The 19,531-nt window shown below is 35.5% G+C and overlaps 1 protein-coding gene across 4 annotated transcripts in view; it reads left to right on the top strand.

Moving 5' to 3' along the window:
- LOC118182896 (uncharacterized) overlaps window positions 1-19,531 on the top strand; it is a 462,070-nt gene that overhangs the window by 286,799 nt on the left and 155,740 nt on the right. For all 4 annotated transcript variants that reach the window (XR_015042537.1, XR_015042535.1, XR_015042536.1 and 1 more), the window contains exons 11-12: window positions 1,739-1,947; window positions 5,477-5,699. Coding sequence is in view for 1 of the 4 variants with exons in the window: in XM_085821730.1 (XP_085677856.1) it covers window positions 1,739-1,947; window positions 5,477-5,699 (432 nt within the window). In the remaining 3 variants the exon portion in view is untranslated. The remainder of the gene's footprint in view (window positions 1-1,738; window positions 1,948-5,476; window positions 5,700-19,531) is intronic.

Here is a 19,531-nt window from a genome sequence, read left to right as displayed (position 1 = left end):
ATAAGTGTGTATTAAATTTCCAAATATAGTAGTTGCCTAGAAACCAAGTTCTACATTTACCATTTATAATTGTTATGCTATCATAGAAAACATTCTTTGTTGCTAAAATGCGAAAACGGCTTAAGAAGCCCTAAACTTTCAGCTGGAAGTATAATCTGCCAGAATTTGAGTTACCATTCGTTCTTTTACTGAGATGATAAAATTTATGTTAGTTTTATGCACAGTACAATGTTCATTGTACAATTTGATTTCAAAAACAGCTTTTCAGAAATAATTTAAGCATATCTCCATAATTAATTTTTTTCATAAACTGTTGGGTATGAAATGGAAACGCATATTATTCATATGGTTGTTTGTATCAAGACCTTTCATGTATTAACTATATTACTTACATTTAAATTTTATCCTTCAAACAGGATTTATAATATCTTATCCTTTTTAGTCTTATAATTCTAACTTTAGCCAAGAAATGTGCTTCAAACTTGTTTTCTTTTAAGGTTTGTTCACGTTTATCGTATTTTGCAGTTTTGGTGTGGCAACGACTGCGCAGTCGTAGGTTTTTGTGTTTGAAAGCTTATAAGTAACATAAATAACTGAATTGGAATTTTTGATCAATTAGTTTTATAATTAGCCTCATTGTTACAATTGTTTAATTTTCAACGCTAGTATACTCGTAATTTTAACATGTAACCATAGGAAATATAATTTATCCATGCAAGTAAATAATTCCACCTTGCCTTTTAATTTTAACGGTAATTGAAACTGTTGAAGTTATAGAGTTCTAATTGGGTAATACTAACTCAAAGTCATTCAGACCCTGTTAGACTAACAAGCGAATTATAACTCCGTCTAAAACGTACAACAAAGTCTTATGAAGGTTTTAAATAATCTTTTTATTTCAGTTTAAATTGAATAGAAAGCACAACTTGTGCATGCACTCAAACTCCCCTCCCCTTGCGGTAAATTTACAACTTAAATGTATCGCAGCCAGAGGCTGTGCATATTTGGTCTAACTAAGCTGTATTAAAACTTTAACGGGACTTTCTAACGTCAGCTAACTCAGTGATTAACGCCGAAATGTTAACTTTCAGAGAGAAGCATTAGAAAACAAAGCTGAAATTGCCGCTGTCAAGAGATGAATGTAATGTAAAATATTCAAGATATTTACTTTATTCTGTAACCTCCTTTGTCCCGGGAAGGGCTAATGGAAAGGAGAAGTTATAGAACAGATTAAAATCATAAACATTTATTAATTAGCACAAAATACCTTAACGGCAAGACCTCGGGAGAAAGTAGTCACTAGATTAGCCCGGCGCTCTCGATCAGCCCTTCAGTTTAAATTTAATTTTTTCCATACTTCTAGAATAAATATCATATATGTTTAATATTGATACCAAAATCACTTAACACATGGATGGGTTAGAGAATGGATAAGAAATTCAGCTCAAGGTAATCTAGCTTTTATGCTTTTCTTTACGTTAAAATAATAACAGGAAAACTACTTCACCAAAACTAACTTCCTGTGATCGAGGTAACAAGAAATTTAATGACGTTTCAACATGCACATTGACATAAGTGTAATGACCAAGGCTTTGGGTCCTACCTTAAGAGAGTTGTTAAGAGTCTATGTTAGCCAATCATACTGTTCTTTGAACTGAAATTGAGATTTTATAGTGCAGTAAAGTATGCATTTCTTTGCTTCAAATTCGGTTTTATCTGATTTGCACGTATTTTGCAGACGACCAGCATGCTGGGACGTCGAGATCTGAGCGCTCCCCACAGTCTCTCCTCCTACCTGCGCAGCAGCGGTGTGGGCGTTGTACCTTCCACTTCAGCCTCCTACCTCCTAGATCACTCAACCACGGACACAGGTCCCAAGCTTCCCTCCTACATGATGTCTCTGAAGCAGCAACTGCGGGAGGAACTTAGATCGGTTACGGAACAAAGGTGAGAAAACATGGAAACTAACTCTCTCTTTTAACTAGTTCTAACCCTAAATATTAGTTCAGATACATTTCTTGAAACTGTAGTGAACCTCAGGTACTACTGCTCATGTTTCGCTGGTAATACGACTAGTATATGGATTAAGTTACATTTCCGTGTTTTAAATAAAAGGAATTGTAACTATACAGTTACACAGTATGGCTTTATTTTTCCGCATTGAGATATCTTAGAAACCAGCTTTATCTGATATCGAATGTAACATTTACATATACTCTTGTCCAAATTTATCTTTACATACCTAAAAATAATGATATTCCATAAACTATCCAATCGATGTAATTCATTTTTGAAGGGAATCTGTGTTAACATTATCCCACAGAAAGTAATTAAATTGTTTCTTATATGCAAATCAAGGCATTACGTCATCCGACAATGAACAAAGCGTTTTACGTAAAGTGAATATATAAGTGAATTTGTACAATACAGCGTTTGATTTCAGTGTCTAAGAGCTCGAAAAGGTTTGTTACACTCCAAAGTATAATTTGGGAGAATCTGTGAAGTAGAGAATTATCGGCCGTTTAGAAGCATGGCAAAAACCCATATAAGCTGCGAGATATGTGACTATTTCAAGACAATCTCTACACTATGAAAACAACTTTAGAACTGTTCTAATTGTTCTAGAGTTCTGAAGTTGATCTAAAGTCGCAAACGAACAGCAACTGCTTCTAAAGATCGATATCTTACAATAACTGCTAATCATAAGACCAACTTTACTGTTTTGCAGTTATGTTAAGACATTGCAGCAGCGAATAGGACTGCTGTATCATGTCAAGCTGTATACAGAAACCTTAACGAACAAGGCTTTTATACCTGCATGTAGGAAGTCAAGGGTATGTGTTTTACTTTTTCATAACAAAAGAGGGATCGCATTCATTGTTGCAAAGATCATCACAACTGGAATGAACGCCAAGGGTCCCGTATTCTCTTTACTTAGGAGTCGAGGTTTAGTTTAACATCTGATTCTAAGCGTATTTGAATCTGTAGGAAGTCAGCCGTTTCGTTAATGCAAGTATGATGGTGAAGGAAGGAATAATGACAGATGGACGTACGCCCCTACAAGTTTTTAATAGCGGATCTATGACAGACAGAGATCGCGGGATGAGGTCTTAGGATCTTATGTAAGATTTCTCAGAGGGACGTATGGATTTGACTTTTTATTTATGGACGATAATGCTCTTCTTAATCTAGCAAAACTCATTTACAAATTCCTTAAAAGTGAAGGTACTGAGTGAATACACATGGATGATCTTAGAAAAGCAGTTGCATGGAGACATCCCCAACCTAAAGATGTAAATGCCTTCCTGTGGAGCGGTGCTTGCTACACAAGGGTGCCTGAGCCTAGGCTCTACTCCTTGTAGAACAGTTGGTAACTTCGAAGGTTGATATATGATTAACCAAGCAATTAAGGATATATTTTTTAATAATTAAAGCTCAGGTTTATATGATCAAATGCAAATTAAATACTAACAGCTATGAGCAAAAGATGAACTGGGAAGTTGATGAGCTGTTAATTAGATTAGCCACAGAGGCTGTCGAGCAGGTGAGAATGGTATTATATCACATGGTAAATTAATGTAAATACTAGTAGCCTGAATTCATATTAATAAGTTATGCGAAAAGAATACACAATACAGAATGCATGATAGAAGATGAAAGATAACTTCACATATATACAAACCCAAATACAGACATGAAATACAGAGATACAGAAAAATGATGGTACTTAGCAACTAGAGGCATGAAGGAAAAAGATGAAGTTTACATAATCCAAGCATTTAACTGGGATAGGTGCCTTTCCATATTATTTAAGTCAGTATAATCATAATTATAAATTTTTATGCTGGAGTTGTCAATAAGTTGCTGCGTACTGTGAAAAGTTTTAGCCAGTATATAGTAGTGAGTCATGAGCAACTCCATGTTGAGTTCCTCATGGATTCTATTGTTTCTTGTGTACCATTCAGCATGTAGGAAGCCGCAATACCCCTGTTTTCCACCATCTGCCCCTGTTTGCAATATTCTTTTTCTGGACAGTTGCGGGATTTGGACGATACCCCAATAGTCAGTGAAAGCCACCCGGGTGTTCGCACTCTGCTCTCACCTGTCACCACCTGTACCATTCAGCATTAATGATTTGTCTAAGTACACTGTTTTGACAGACCTGAAGATGTAAATGCCCTAAAGACAACATTGTTGGGAGAGTGATCGTAATTCCCCAAAGTGTGGTTAGCAGTGTTGTTGCCAGCATGAGAACACATTACGATATGTGTGTACAAGTCAGAGGAGATCGCATTCCATATTAAATGCATGAGTCTAAATTTTTCTGGGTTATTCTTTTTTTTTCTGAAATGTTCTCGCAAATTTTATTGCCATTTTTACTGTTCTGTTTTTATTTGCTAAAAATAGGCACCAAAATTTTAGGAATGTTTAAAGTACATATCAAACCCGCGCGTGAGTTTTAATACAGAGGAAGTTCTCACCATCCCTGAAACTTAAAATGCAGCTTTTTATGAATGAATAAAATTTGTATTTATGAATGAATAAAATTTGTGACCAATATCTAGATGGGAACCAAAGCATCACAAAACACTCGACAAATTTGCAGTTAAATGGGGAATAATTTTTGTTATATATTGTGGCAGGACTTTTTCCCAGCCAAATGAAATTAGCTATTTTGTTTATCTTCACTCCGAATTGAATATGGATGAATTTTACACGTATTATTTATTTTAATTTATTTTGCATTACATATATATACGTATATGAAGAAAGAACTGAATTTACGTTTATTATAGTATTTAATGCTATTTTGTCTGCAGTTTATTTAAATCTCATATTATAAAAGGCTAAGAGAAAGAAATGTGTGAAATGTATATGACGTGGACGCACATAGCTGATCAACGTTTATTAATGTTTCACAATACTTAACAAAGTTTTCAACCCAAACATTGTGTACAGTCAAGTTTATAACTAATTTCATGAGTTAATTTGTTAATTTACTAAGCATTGTTACTCAAAATCTGAGTTATGTTGTAAAATAAAACAATAAAATGATTGATCCATTTATCATTTAATATTATTTGTTTATTATTTCATTTCGTTTCGTCTTATCGCCATGTCTGAAATGTATATACAACATTAACGATGGATCTGTTCTGTACTTTTTAATTCTTTCCTTCTTATACGCATACAGTTCATACCGTAGCGAGTTTCATACGTTCGCTTATTCGATTCGTTAAGGAATCGGAGGCTTACTCGTATGTAAGAAATTTCTGACATAGTAGCTTGTAAGATTATTGTTGTTTTAAAGAATGAAAACACCTTTAAAAATATTTGTTATCCACATGTATTTAGCTTTAAAATTTAGCTTTAAAATAAAAATGTATTTAGCTTTAAAAATATCGAAAGTACAGATATATTTTTATGCAGTGTAACATTACTACCTTACAACTGAAGACATGTATCTTTTATCCAGGCGACGTATAACAGATCCTGACCTATCTGGGCTACTCTCGCATTCGACGTGGCTGGACGCTTCATCATACGATCCCTTGCGGAAACTAGGTTCATCAACTCTACCTTTAACTTCCAGTGGAAGTCGTCTTGGAGGTCCGCAGGCCAGGCGCAGTAGACATAGGAGGCATGCCTCCGACACCAAACTATCAATGTTCTCGTCGTTGGGTAGAGACGAGTTCGTGGTAAGTTAACTAAGTTTCTGCTTGCTGCACATTTGACGAATGCTGTTGTTTTCGGGTTGTAAGTAGGAGATGTATCCAACTCGTTTTGTGCTCTATAATTGCAATTAGAGTATGGATTTATATATCAGACACATAAAAACAATAATGTAATGTTTCTCGTCGAATGCAATGTGTCACGAGAAATAAGTTGTAAGTTTATGCCGACACGCATAGACCTTCAGCATGTACGAGCTAATATACTTTGAGAATAATATTGTGCTACTACTTCAAATCGGCAATATCATTAAAGTAGGCATCAGTGCATCTTATGCCAAAATCTTTTAAACGTACACTTTTTTACGGCTATCCCAAGATAATTACATAGTTCTTAGACATCCGGTTTCCTATCCCACCGTGCTGTCATCTTAGGCCTCCAATATGTACCAAATAAATCTGTTATTTCCCTAACATAAAGCAAATGGGCTGTGAGCACTGTTCCCAGTTCCAGACCGCTGGTCTCTGCTTTCAAATGTTATTTAGAAATACTTTTAAGAGTATTTTTAAATATCATTTTAAAAGCTATTCTCTGGCTGCATATAAAAAGCCAGGTGACTTACCTTCTTAATCTTCTAAGGAACCTTTATAACATCTCTCTTTATTAGATCCTTTATTAGATTTATATGTGATTTTTTTATTATATTTATAAATGGCTCTTTTAGTAACTGTTTATTATGTTTATAACTCTTTTATTACATCTTCAAATTAACAATTTACACATCCCGTGTTATAAAAACTCCTCTGCTTTCGGGATTAACAGAATGCAAAGAGTTAAACTTAAGTATGCGAAGTACAAGATTTGCAAGACAAAGCCCATCCATAAGCTTTGGCTCAGGCCCTCGACTCATGCAAGCAAACACGACAAGCAAAGGCTAAAGATGATTTGAGTAAATTAAAGACTGGATGAAAAATATATTAGGGTGGTTAGCGGTTCCTGCTGCAAATGTGTTCTAAATCAAAGAACTCTGCTTTTATATACATTAACTAATTTGTATCGTGGTGAGATCTAACGAAAGTGGAAGTGATAGTTTAGCTAAAAAGATCAAATCGGGAACTAATAAACATAAAACCCTACTATTATTTATGCAAAATTCTAGTTAATCTTCCTCTTTTAAAACTATTTCAGAATATGAAATTCATTTCTGTATACGATGGTTTTAAAATTGCAATGTTCTAGACGTACACATGTTTTTAATGTTCTATTGTTAAGCAATATTTATGCTTTTCTATAACTATGCAAGAAAGTTCGGAAATATTGAGAATCTGAGACGGACTTGTAAGAAACTGTCGTAAAATACTAGATGAAAACTTTTTATGCCTAAAAAATTGTTTCATTAGCTTGGTACAAAAAACTGTGTTTACACTGGAGGTTTTCTAAACCAGTTATACTAAATAAGGAATTTGATTTCGTTATACTAAATAGGAAAGTTTTTTATGTCTTTCTATTATTGCTCAAAAGTTAAACCATTATGAAGAGATTAGTACCATATATGCATTCAAACAGACACTATTATTAGAAGAATATTTTAGAGATATGTGCATTAAAACTGCATATATTTGTAGAGTTGTTTATTTCTGAGTAGGAAATAAGAAAAATCATCAGTGCCCTCACTAGGATTCTAACTTTGGATCTTTCCAATGACAGCCAGATGTGTTGTCAATTTCACCACGAAGGCTCGCATTAAGGAAGGGAAAAATTCCCTACGTTCTCCCACTTAAAGGGCGACTATGTCGAAAACGATTCAACCTCCAAATGCAGGTGTTGACGAATTATTGTCGACAACATGTTAGTACTTCCACCATTTGTAGAGTGATTAGAATTATTTCGGATTAGAAAAATGAAAACAAACCTCAGTACGCTCCCGGATTTCGTATGCCGGACCTCTCGACTGCCAACCGGATGTGCTCTCACGAAGGCATGTGCTAAAGGAGAAAACCCTACATTTTCAAGTAAAAGGAAAACATATTCTTTAGGTAAGATTCAGAAACTTAACGACAGTTTTATCATCACTTTTTATCATCATTTATCATTATATCTGAATAACGATTTTTCAAAACTTTAAAAATTCGGCTCTGATTCTTTCTTCATCAAAAGTACAGATTTAAGAAACATCCATGGGATTTAAAGAAAGAGACCTTCACAATCGTGTTCTGTGTTACTTAAGCTATTGAATTCGCTTCCCAAGCAAAAAAGAGAAACTTCCTTCAAGCATTTATGACATTGATTGCAATCGGTATAGCAGAAATAATCTGGCTGACTGTGGAGGAGGCAAATAACATTTTTATTCTATACTCCAACTAGATGACAGAAAGAATATTTTTTAAACAAGAGCATTTCCTTGCGAACACTTTAAAAGCCAGGGGGAAAATCCAATACAACAGCAACCTGTGTTCCTGATCCCTCTTTTCGAGATATCGAAAGGAGTTACAAAGAAGTTGTCTCTGTATTTCCCGCAACAGCGAAAAAACAAAAGCCCAAGAATTCCACATCTGCCATTTTTCCTCAATTTTCGAACTTCATGAATAGCTCTTAGAAGAAGAAGAAACGAGGCACGCGCTCTTTTCCAGAGTTGTTTCTTTTTCACCCATTCCAGAAGCTAGATAGATAAATGCATTTGCTTTCCCTCCCCACCACATGCATCGTACTGCTCTCTTTGATGTGCTAGATAGGTGAAGGAAGGATTCAGGTTTCTTTTTTCGATAAAGTGCTTCGGCGCCTGGCGAAGTTGCAAAGAGTGGAAAGAAGTATTTTTGCTCCTGTTTTTGGGTCTTCTTTTTGCATACGGGTAAAATGAAGACTTGTTGGGCTGACTATTGCTTACGAACTACTAAATACAAGATGAAAAATTGAGTTTTCTATGAGATAGTCTTCATAAAATTCGCTGTAAGTGCGTCTGTCTGTGTCTTAGAAGATATAAACTTCGCGAATATGGGAATAGTAAATGTATTCACAGACAGAACTTTCTTACATCATGAAGTTGTCTGATAAGCTGAAATTATTTGCCATGCAGAATGCTCTGCGGTGAATTAAAGTACATGCTCTGTTATTACTCTAAAATGCGTTACATTGTTTGAATTTAGTTGTGAAACGTTTTGCATCCAAAACTTTGGCAGATATACAGCATTTTCTAGCGTATTTTCCCCCATAGCGTTTTAGCGTTAGGTTAAGTTGTTAAGTTGTATTCCTTTTATTATTTTTGTTTTTATTTGGTGTATTCAATTTGTATTGAATTTTTATATTAGCAACTCGTTCATTTTATTTTCGCTTGCATCTATTCCTTGGAAAGTATTTTGTGCAGACTCTTTGTACGGACTCTCTACTCGGACGTGGCAGTTATTTTCGCCCTTAAGAAACTTTCTAAACATGTGATTTCACCTTACTTCTATTATTTACGTTCCAGCTCATTGTAGCCTTATCTGCTGCTGATATGTTCGATCTTTTGAAGTCCCATCTTTTGTTCGCCTCTCTAATGCTTTGCTTCTCCGATGCCCCTCTTGCGAATATCGGTCAAGATCCATGCCCGTCATGTTCGGCTCATTTACCGTCTGGTATTGGCTCAGTATCCATCAGATACTGGAATGCAGAGTATTTTTTTTTTTAAGAAATATTATTATGATAGTTATCAGTAGTTAACCCATGACTACTTTTCACTCGTTATGTTATTACTGACACCCCGTTCTTCGAAAATTAAATTACTTGCCTTATTTTCCCTTCTCGATTTTCGAACGATGAAATTAGTTTAAAAATAAAGGAGAAAAAGCAAGAAAATACAGTAATATATATTTAAATTTCCAGTAAGACAAAACTATTCTATCAAGCTGTAGAAACTTTGCTTCTTTTGAAATATTCTATAACTTTTTCGGAATAATTTTTCCAGAAATGTTCAAAGATTTCATAAATTTCCCCACGCATGCTCTTGCAGTGTACGTTTAACAGACTTATTTAACCACTGGAAGATGTGGGTTCCAATTTCAAAGTCACCGTGGATTTTCCATGTTTTCTTGTCTTAAAAACCTAGTAGATTCAACTAGAAAGTCAAGAATTTTTTTTTTTTTTTTTTTTTTTTTGAGTTAATATAGCTTATGTACTTTCATCTGCATTGACTTATACATTTTTTTTTATTTCTCCTGAAGTCTTTACTGTTTTTATTCTTTGAAAACACGGACTTTAAAAATCAAATTTGTTCACAGAATTTTATTGTAAAGTTTGGACTGTTCATTTTTTTGCATTCTTTTTAACTTCGTTGAGTTAGAAACATTCTGTGCGTCTAACACCCTTTTTGTCTTCTGTTTGAAGTTAATTTGCATCTTCTGGCTCTTCAAAAAGAAAAACGTATAAGTAGAGAACAAATTACATCATTAATTTTTGATAAACTATAGTCGACATAATAGTTCGTCCAACATTAAAATAAAGCATTTCAAGTTTTATTTCATCTTTAATGCAAAATAATAATTCTAAGCTGCTAATTGATTACTAATTACTATTTATAAAAAAGGAAACTGACAAAATTCTTACCTTTACTTTTTAATCTCACAAATAAAATTAACTAAAACTGAAAGCACAAACTAAGCCTGTAAATGGGGAGTACCATATCTCTAAAAATTACTAACTTCTTAAATAATTATTTTATAAAGGTAGGTTGTTAACTGAAAGTAATTTTTCTATCGGGATATTCAAAATAAAATTTTAGGCACAAAACTTAGCTCTTTTCTAGTCAATTTTATGAAGTTTTGCAACTCTATTTTTACTTTATTTCATTGATTTATTCGATTATGCTATGCTTTTGTTACTTATTCTATTTTAACTGCTTTACTTTAAGGGATAGATTCAAAATCAATTTCATAATGGGAAATGATACGTAATCAGTCAGGATCTAAGGTATAAAATGACAGTAATGGTAAATGACTTCGATAATGGTTAAGTGATAAAGATGTTCTCGAGGATAAAAGTTGATATCGTAGAGGAAACGAACTTTTCTTTAAAATACGCAAAAGTAACATACAATTAAGTATTTAAGAGGTCATATCGTTAACTACATTCATGAGTTTTACAATAAAGAAAAAAGGTGTAATTTTATTCCTAATAAACTTTAAAGTTTTGCAACTGACACAGATAATTCTGCATGTAGACATTACACTGAGTCGCCTTTTGGTGGCTGAAATTATGATACAAAATATTAAAGGAAAATGATTTACATTATATAAATCGCAAATACAAGATATCTGAAAAACCGAGAAAATTTTTGTTACGATTATGCAATACTAACGTATAACCTGAATATTTCTAAAATGCGGTAAATAGACTAACAGGCTTGCTGAATGCTGTATTACATGCACAAGCACTTGTAACGTAGCGGAGTGTAGTTTTGGAGAGTTTGTGGGTATATCAAGAAGGTGATATAATGCCATTAGTAAAAAAACAATTAACTTATTAACAATAAAATTACAAACATATAACATAAACATAAACCTATTAACAATTATTGAAACTTAAGAAACAAAATACAAATTAAAACAAATTATAAAAAGCATACTCAGCCCTTAGTATCAACACAACAACGCTTTTATACCTTTTGTAACACTGAAGGTGTATATGGTTTCTTGTTGCCGCAAAGTATTTCGCCAGTGAGGGTATTCTGTCACATTCTGAAGTAAGAAATATCCTTTGTTACGCATGCAAGCACTTAAAGAAACATACAGAAGTCATTAGAAAGAACTTGGTATATCAACATATTCAGTAGGAAGGATGCGTACACTTAGATCATGCACGGAAAAGATCTTTAGATGATCTCTTAAGTGTGAGAGAAGCTTTGGGTGCATAAAGCATTTAGTATACATTTACGAAATGCTCTACAAGAACTCCTCTGCAGGAAAGCTGGTGACAAGGGTGTAAGAAATAGTCTAAAAATGACTAAGATGGAATATAAAACTCCATATATTTTTTAGTTCGCTGTTTTGGTGTTGGTTCTTAATTTAAAAAATAATAGAAATCCAGACTCGAAAGCATTTTAGACTAGAAAATTAGAAGGATCTACCATATGAGGATAATATCCATAGATGGTTCAAGAGTTTCTATAGGCAACCAAAGCTGAGATGAGTTTTCTTGCAAAGCTTTCATTTTTCATCAAACCAAGTGTTTATGTACGCACTAATGTACACTAATCGAATCACAAATGTCGCTGCCTACGCATCTAACTATGAATCTAATGACGTATCTAAATGCCACATCTAAATTTCTGCAAGCGATGGTTCAGCTATAATTCTATGATCAAATACTCAATCTAGTTTTAAAAGGATTTATTAAAATACTAAAATTAATCTAATCTAGAATCTAGAATCGAATCTAATGTTACATCTCATGAGCAGCGTTCTAGCTGCGTCATAACAAATCGAAAGTCAACTTCTCACTGTTGCCATTTCGAGGCAGAGAAAAGTTTGTTTCTAATCAAACCGGAACATTGGCATAGTGAAAGTTTCTAGTCAAACCGGAACATCCCGGCCCCCGTTGGACAATTGTCCAACATCATTTGGAAATGGGAGTGGACTGATATTGGAGACGGCTCGGCGAAAGATTCCATCTGAAGTTCTGACGTCTACGACTCGTACTAGTCCATCTGGACCAGGAAAGGTTTCCTCTATGCGAGCTAGTATTCACTTCATGAGTGTCTTATTTTTATCCTTTAACAAGACTAGTTGTCCTGCCTTGAGATTGGATCTCACTTGATTCCATTTTGAGCGGTTCTGCAAATTATTAAGATATTCCACGCTCCAACGGTTCCAGAAATTAGCTCTAAGTTTTTGAATTAAGGTCCATCTAGAAGACCATCTAGAAGAATTAAGGTCCATCTAGAAGAATTAAGGTCCATCTAAGGTATCGACTTCTGGTATCGACAAAAATGGAGCTCCTATTAGGAAATGACCTGGAGTCAAAGGCTGAAGATCTATTGGATCAGCCGAAATAGGTGATAGAGGTCGAGAGTTCAAGCAGGCTTCTATTTGTGTAATTAATGTATACAGTCTTCAAAGTTTAAAATTGTCGTTTTCGCAACCTTTGTCAAAATTCTGTTCATTGATTTTATATTAGCCTCCCATTACCCGCCAAAATGCGGGGAGGAAGGAGGAATAAATCTCCATGTTATACCTTCTTCGGAACTAAAGCGCTGAATAGGATCCGATCTACAAATTCTAAAGAGTTTATCAAGAACATTTTTCGTTCCCTTGAAGTTCGTAGCGTTATCACTCCAAACAATGGATGGTTTAGATCGTCTGGCAATAAACCTTCTAAGGCATGCTACAAATGCTTCAGTAGACAAATCCGATACTACTTCTAGATGAATAGCCTTTGTACTAAAGCAATTAAACATCGCGATGTAGGATTTTAACGTAACTCTAGATCTTTTCAAATTAGGCTTGGTGATAACTGGACCTGCAAATTCCAGTCCTATTTTTCGAATGGTCTAGTTATTACAATTATATCTCTAGGTAAGTCTCCCATCATTTGGTTTATGGTTTGCGTTTCTTGTTCGAAAGCATGTCATGCATTTACTTATAACGCGTTTAACTCTATCTTGTCCTGAAGGTATCCAGTATAATTGTCTAATAAGAGAAAGTGTTGTTTGAACGCCCGAATGAAGAGATTTTTTATGATAATAATCTATGAGTAATTTAGTGAAATGATATCTTTTGGGTAAAAGAACTTGATGTTTGTGGTCTTCTGAAAGATTGGAGTAACGTAGTCTCCCACCAACTCGTAAAAGATCATCTTCATCAAGAAATACATTTAAGAATAAAACCTTACTATTACTTGGAACTGATCGTTTCGATTGCAGGCACTTAATTTCAGGTTGAAATTCAGAATGTTGTACACATTTGACTAGCACCTTTGTTGCATTCTGTAGTTCAGAAGCACTCAAAAAACTTTCTTTTCTTAATGGTGGATTGGTTCTACAGTTGTTCGCAAACCTTAAACACCACGCAGTAGTTCTAATCAATTTGCTGAATGACGAATACCTTTTAATGAATTCGTTCTCAATGGAATTTTCACCTGTGACTGTTGAGTTCACTACAGCTCCCCTTCGAAGTTCAAGCTCTTCATAATCCTTGAAATCTCTTACTGATTCTGCAAGTTTAGGCCTCGAATCGATGCTCTGTAATAGCCACTTAGGTCCATGCCACCACATGTCACTATTTCGTAGTTCAGACAACGTTATTACTTTCGTGGAATTTGTCTTTGTTCCTCTGGTCAGCATATCAGCCGGATTTTCATCTCCAGGGCAATAATTTCAGGACTCAGGTGATGTTTTCTCTCGTATTTCCGTATAAAGGTATTCATTAAAAGGTATAAATGGAAATGGCTTCCATTTATTTAAATCGCCCTTTATCCAATGCAACGTAACAGAAGAGTCTGACCAAAAATATACATTCATCTGGAGTCTTTTCTCTAACTGTTCTTTTACATTCGAGGCTAATCTTGCTCCGATGAGCGCCCCCATCAGCTCTAATCTTGGAAGGGACAGCTTCTTCAGTGGAGCTACTCTGGTTTTGGAAATGACAAAACTACTTCCTATTTCACTGTTCGTCGTGACGTATCGCAGGTATATCACAGCTCCATATGCCTTCTGACTTGCGTCGGTAAAGCAATGCATTTGACTATCTCTCAATTCAGACTTGTTAGACTTTCGGAAGTAATGTCGCGGAATGTTTACATTCTGAACCCCTGACAGTTCATTAATCCATTTCTTCATTCTGTTTTCAAAGTCCAATAGTAACGGATCATCCCAATCTACCCCAAATTGCTAAATTTCCTGCATTAGTATTTTTGCCCTAATGGTGAATGGACTTATAAATCCAATGGGATCGTAAAGCTTTCCAATGGTTTAAGAACTTCTCTTTGTCCCGAATTATAAAACTTCTCATCGATCCATTGTCTAATAGAATACGAACTGGTTCTCAATTATCTTTATCAGAAAATGGACGTATCATCACAGTACACGTTTGTAGCAATGCGCTGCGGAAAGTTTCCGTTTTTAATTCACTAATCTGAACATCTTTACTGGATGGAATTGTCGACACGACCTTGTTTTTCTTCGATTTGGATCCATTGCCCTCATCGATCCATTGTCTAATAGAATACGAACTGGTTCTAAATTATCTTTATCAGAAAATGGACGTATCATCACAGTACACGTTTGTAGCAATGCGCTGTGGAAAGTTTCCGTTTTTAATTGACTAATCTGAACATCTTTACTGGATGGAATTGTCGACACGACCTTGTTTTTCTCCGATTTGGTTTCGAGTTGGAAACAAATACACTGGTGTGCAAAAATTAAGGACGAGACGGTTTTTTTCAATATAACTTTGTACAAAAGCTTTCCAAATCAACACATTTAATACCGTAAGATTCCCAATACGTAAGAACATGAGTAATGTAAGCAACACTTACTAAAAGAGAAATCAGAGGGAGAAAAAGAAGCTTTATTGAAAAAGTAGCATGGAGCGCAATGCGACTGAAGACCGAAACATCCCTGTGATGGGTGTCCAGCAAGAAACATCCGGTCTTTATAATAGGGGATATGATCTCCCCTGACTGCTAGGCAGGTTTCACAGCGTCTGCCCATGCTGAGAATTAGGGTGTCAATGAGTTAGTTGTTGAGGCATTGCTGCCCAATCGTCTTGCAGCGCCAATCGAAGTTCCGGAATCGTTACTGGTGGTAAGGTACGAGCTGCCAAGCGTCTGCCTAGAAAATCCCATACATGCTCGATGGGATTGAGATCCGGAGATCGTGCCGGCCAATCCATACGTTCAATATCCTCACTCTCTAAGAGCTGTTCGGCAGCTACTGTGCGATGACATGGTGCATCGTCATCCATGAAAAGGAACTGCGGACCCATAGCGCCTCTAAAAAGATGCACATATGAAAGAAGAATCTCGTTACAATAACGGGTCCCGTTGACTGTACTTGCGTCGATGATGTGAAGGTCTGTACGACTACCAAGCATGATGCCTCCCCAAACGAGAACACCGCCACCTCCATACCTGTCCCTTTCAATGATGTTCGAGGGATGATTGCGGCTTCCCCTCTCTCTCCAGATGAGTATGCGATGAGAATCGCTACTCAGACTGAATCTGCTCTCATCTGTAAAGAGTACTTGTCCCCGTTCATTGTCTCTCCAATTCCGGTGTTCCCGGCACCACAGAGAACGCCTTCTCCGATGGGCAGGCGTTAGAGGTATACACCGTACAGGGCGTCGTGCAAACAGACCACCACCGTGCAGTCCTCTGGCCACGGTAAAACGCGATATCGGTCATCCAGTCGCCTGTGTCGTGTGTCTAGCGATTTCTCCCGCTGTCTGCCGCCTGTTTCTTCTGGCCTGTAAGGCAATATACCGGTCATCTGTGGTTGTGGTTCCTCGTGGACGACCCCTACTAAACCCCCGGATAGCTGTTCCTGTAGTTTGAAATTGTCTCCAAAGACATGAAACGATGCTGTGAGCAATTCCGAACTCTGCAGCCACACTTGTCACACTGCGGCCTTCCTCCAACTTCTCAATGATTCGACCTCGGGTAAAAGCATCCAGATGTCGTCTAACAGATTGATTATTCGCCATTTCTCGCTGAGGCAGCAACTCGGTGTGATTTTAACTGCTATACGGCGTGAAATCTCGTTGCCAGAAATACTGATCTTACACCGACAACATGCTCAGACACTCCCCCATTACGTCTACCTGTATATCTGCGCATGTGCTACCGTACATCACCTTACTTAATCTCCTGATTGGTCTTTCTGTCCGCTCTGCCTCTTCGTTCAGCTGATATACTAATTTTTCGACTTCGTCCTTAATTTTTGCCCACCAGTGTAGACCTATTGTGTTTTTATTACATATTTCGCACATTTTTCTTTCCTTACACTGCTTAATTTTATGCTGAGATTTAAGACACAAAAAACATCGGGCTTGAGATTTTAAAATATTTCTTTTCTCCTTCACGGTTATAATTTCCCTGCACTCCGAATCGTGTAGTTTGTCACAGTATATGCATTTACTACTAGCGACTGGAGCAACATATTCATACGTTTTAGGCGAACTTTTTTCAAACTGTTTACTGCGCTTGTTGTTTACATTATCGAGAGTGGAGTGGAGACGATCGTTTGATTTATGCCTCCCTTTATGAATCATTCCCGCTCTTTGTTTTGTTTTTGTTTCTCTACTTTCATTTAACTGCGTAGCTCTTTCGCGGCTTTCTATTTCTTAACGAATAAATTCCATTAATTCGTTAACGTTCTATGTTTGGTCACTGTTTCTATTGCGACTGTATTCTAATGTTATCTCTGATGGAATTAATTTTAACAATATTGGGCAAAGTAAACTATCGTAAGTTTCTGATACCACGTTCATTGACTTTAAGCATCTAATTTGAGTTTCACACTGATCATAAAAATTCCTAAGATTTTCTATATCCCTTACATTTCTAACAGGGGAAAGATTTAACAGTTTATTCATGTGAGCATTTATTACCAAATCTTTTCTCCCAAACCTGTTAGTTAACAATTCTATAGCTGAATAGTAGTTCTCATTTGTAAGCGAAAGTCCGGAAACGGCATTATAAGCTACCCCACCTAGTAATGACTTTAAGTAACTGAATTTATTTACTTTCGATAATGAGTCATTGTTATGGATAGCTGCCTCGAATTGACTCCAAAATTCCTGCCAACTGCTAGAATCACCAAAAAATTTAGCGATAGTCAATTTTGGAAGGCAAATAATTTTATTATTTTCAAGTTTGGAATCTATAGCGGTTTCCTTAGGAATGTTCATACTTTCCTTATCCGAATTTTCGAGTTTGTGAATTTTTTTCTTGCTCTAAATTGCCACAGTTGGATTTTTTCTTCATATTCTAGAGCGGATGAAACTTCAAGTTCAAATTCATCCTCTGGGACCTTCAAATCCTGTTCTATTTGAGTGTTTAAATCACTCAGAGGTTTTGCCTTTTCGTTTAATATGTCTAAAGTTTCTTCTATTACATTTATACTAACGTCATCTTTGCTTAATTCTGTCTCAATTTTTAGTACCTTGGACACTGCTGCCCTTAATACTTTGCGTTTCAATTTAAGCTTAGCGACAGTATCTTCCATAATTACTTTAAAATAGAAAACTTATCCTACCTTTTGCAGGCTTCGCACACTTCACACCGTGCAATCTATACTTACGAATCCATATTTTCGAATATTGGCCGGTTTCCCGGCATGTAGCACCAAAACATGTTTATGTACGCACTAATGTACACTAATCGAATCACAAATGTCGCTGCCTACGCATCTAACTATGAATCTAATGACGTATCTAAATGCCACATCTAAATTTCTGCAAGCGGTGGTTCAGCTATAATTCTATGATCAAATACTCAATCTAGTTTTAAAAGGATTTATTAAAATACTAAAATTAATCTAATCTAGAATCTAGAATCGAATCTAATGTTACATCTCATGAGCAGCGTTCTAGCTGCGTCATAACAAATCGAAAGTCAACTTCTCACTGTTGCCATTTCGAGGCAGAGAAAAGTTTGTTTCTAATCAAACCGGAACATCGTCATAGTGAAAGTTTCTAGTCAAACCGGAACACCAAGACTGACAAAAATATCACCTGATACCGCCATCTTTCATCAAAAATAAGCATTCGAATACAAGGGCTGATAAGGATATGTCTGTCTTGCTAGTCGAAGAATCCAATAAAGTGTTTCCATTCTTTGCCCATAGGATGGACGTTTCATCCCAGGAGCTATGGGATTTACAAAAGAAGCATTCCTCTTCTTGTTCATCTGAAACAAAATGCTTCATAGAAGTAACTGAGAGTTGTTACTCTGAATTTGTGGCCCGAAGATGAAGAATGGCTCGAAGATTAGCATTATTTCGATGTGTAGCTTTCTATTAATACGCCAAGCAAAAAAAAAAAAAAAAGAAAGAAAGAAAGCAGTGATTTTCACTATCTATGTTCACTTCTTGACTAGTTTCTAAATTTTACAAGATACTTCTGTTATACACTAAGAAAAAGTAGCACTTAATTGCTCCAAAATGTTTTCGATCTTCAGATTGATTTAACATGAACCTCCCTGTATGAGCTATTAACTGCAATAAACATGCTTCAAAGCATATTCATTACAAGTGTAAATAATAAACTCGCAATCCAAGGAAATTGAACAGTGCAATGATAAATATAATTCAAATGAATGGAAAAGTGATTTCAAAAGCACGCTCTTTCCCTGAAGACAGTTTTTTGCTTATGCGAAATATTTTAATGCTAATTAAAACAACTTCTCAGGAACTTGTCATTAATGGCCTATAAGAGAGCGCTGTACAAGCCGCTTCCTTTTAGTTGAACATTTTGGACCGCTGCCAGTCAAGTAAATAAGTCAGACATCCTATAATAGGATCATAATGATGCAAATTTAATATACTTGAAAACAAGTTCAAAAATTAAACCCGATTATGTTCCATTAGTTTTAAACAATATTTACATCTAAAAGAAAGTTTTAACTAGATTTTTTTTAATATGTCTGTACCAATTTTTTAGTAAATGAATGAGTTTTGCAATCCATGTCATTTACTCCGTTAATTACTAAGAATTATTGAAAATGATTCTAAATTTTTTATTCAAATAGGTAAAAGAATCGAATAATTAGAATGCATTTTAATTAACGTAAATCCATTTAATGCCTTGAGTTTTTTATTATACACCATTTCACGCATAAAGATGTGAATACACCTAATTCCGATTTTACGCGATAGATATGCTCCTGAAGA

The sequence above is a fragment of the Stegodyphus dumicola genome, chromosome 8 (genome assembly GCF_044657685.1).
Source record: "Stegodyphus dumicola isolate Sdum_Otavi_A_Nest chromosome 8, ASM4465768v1".
Classification (NCBI taxonomy): domain Eukaryota; kingdom Metazoa; phylum Arthropoda; class Arachnida; order Araneae; family Eresidae; genus Stegodyphus; species Stegodyphus dumicola.
Note: the sequence above shows the minus strand (reverse complement) of the source record. Positions and strands in the feature narration are given on the sequence as shown.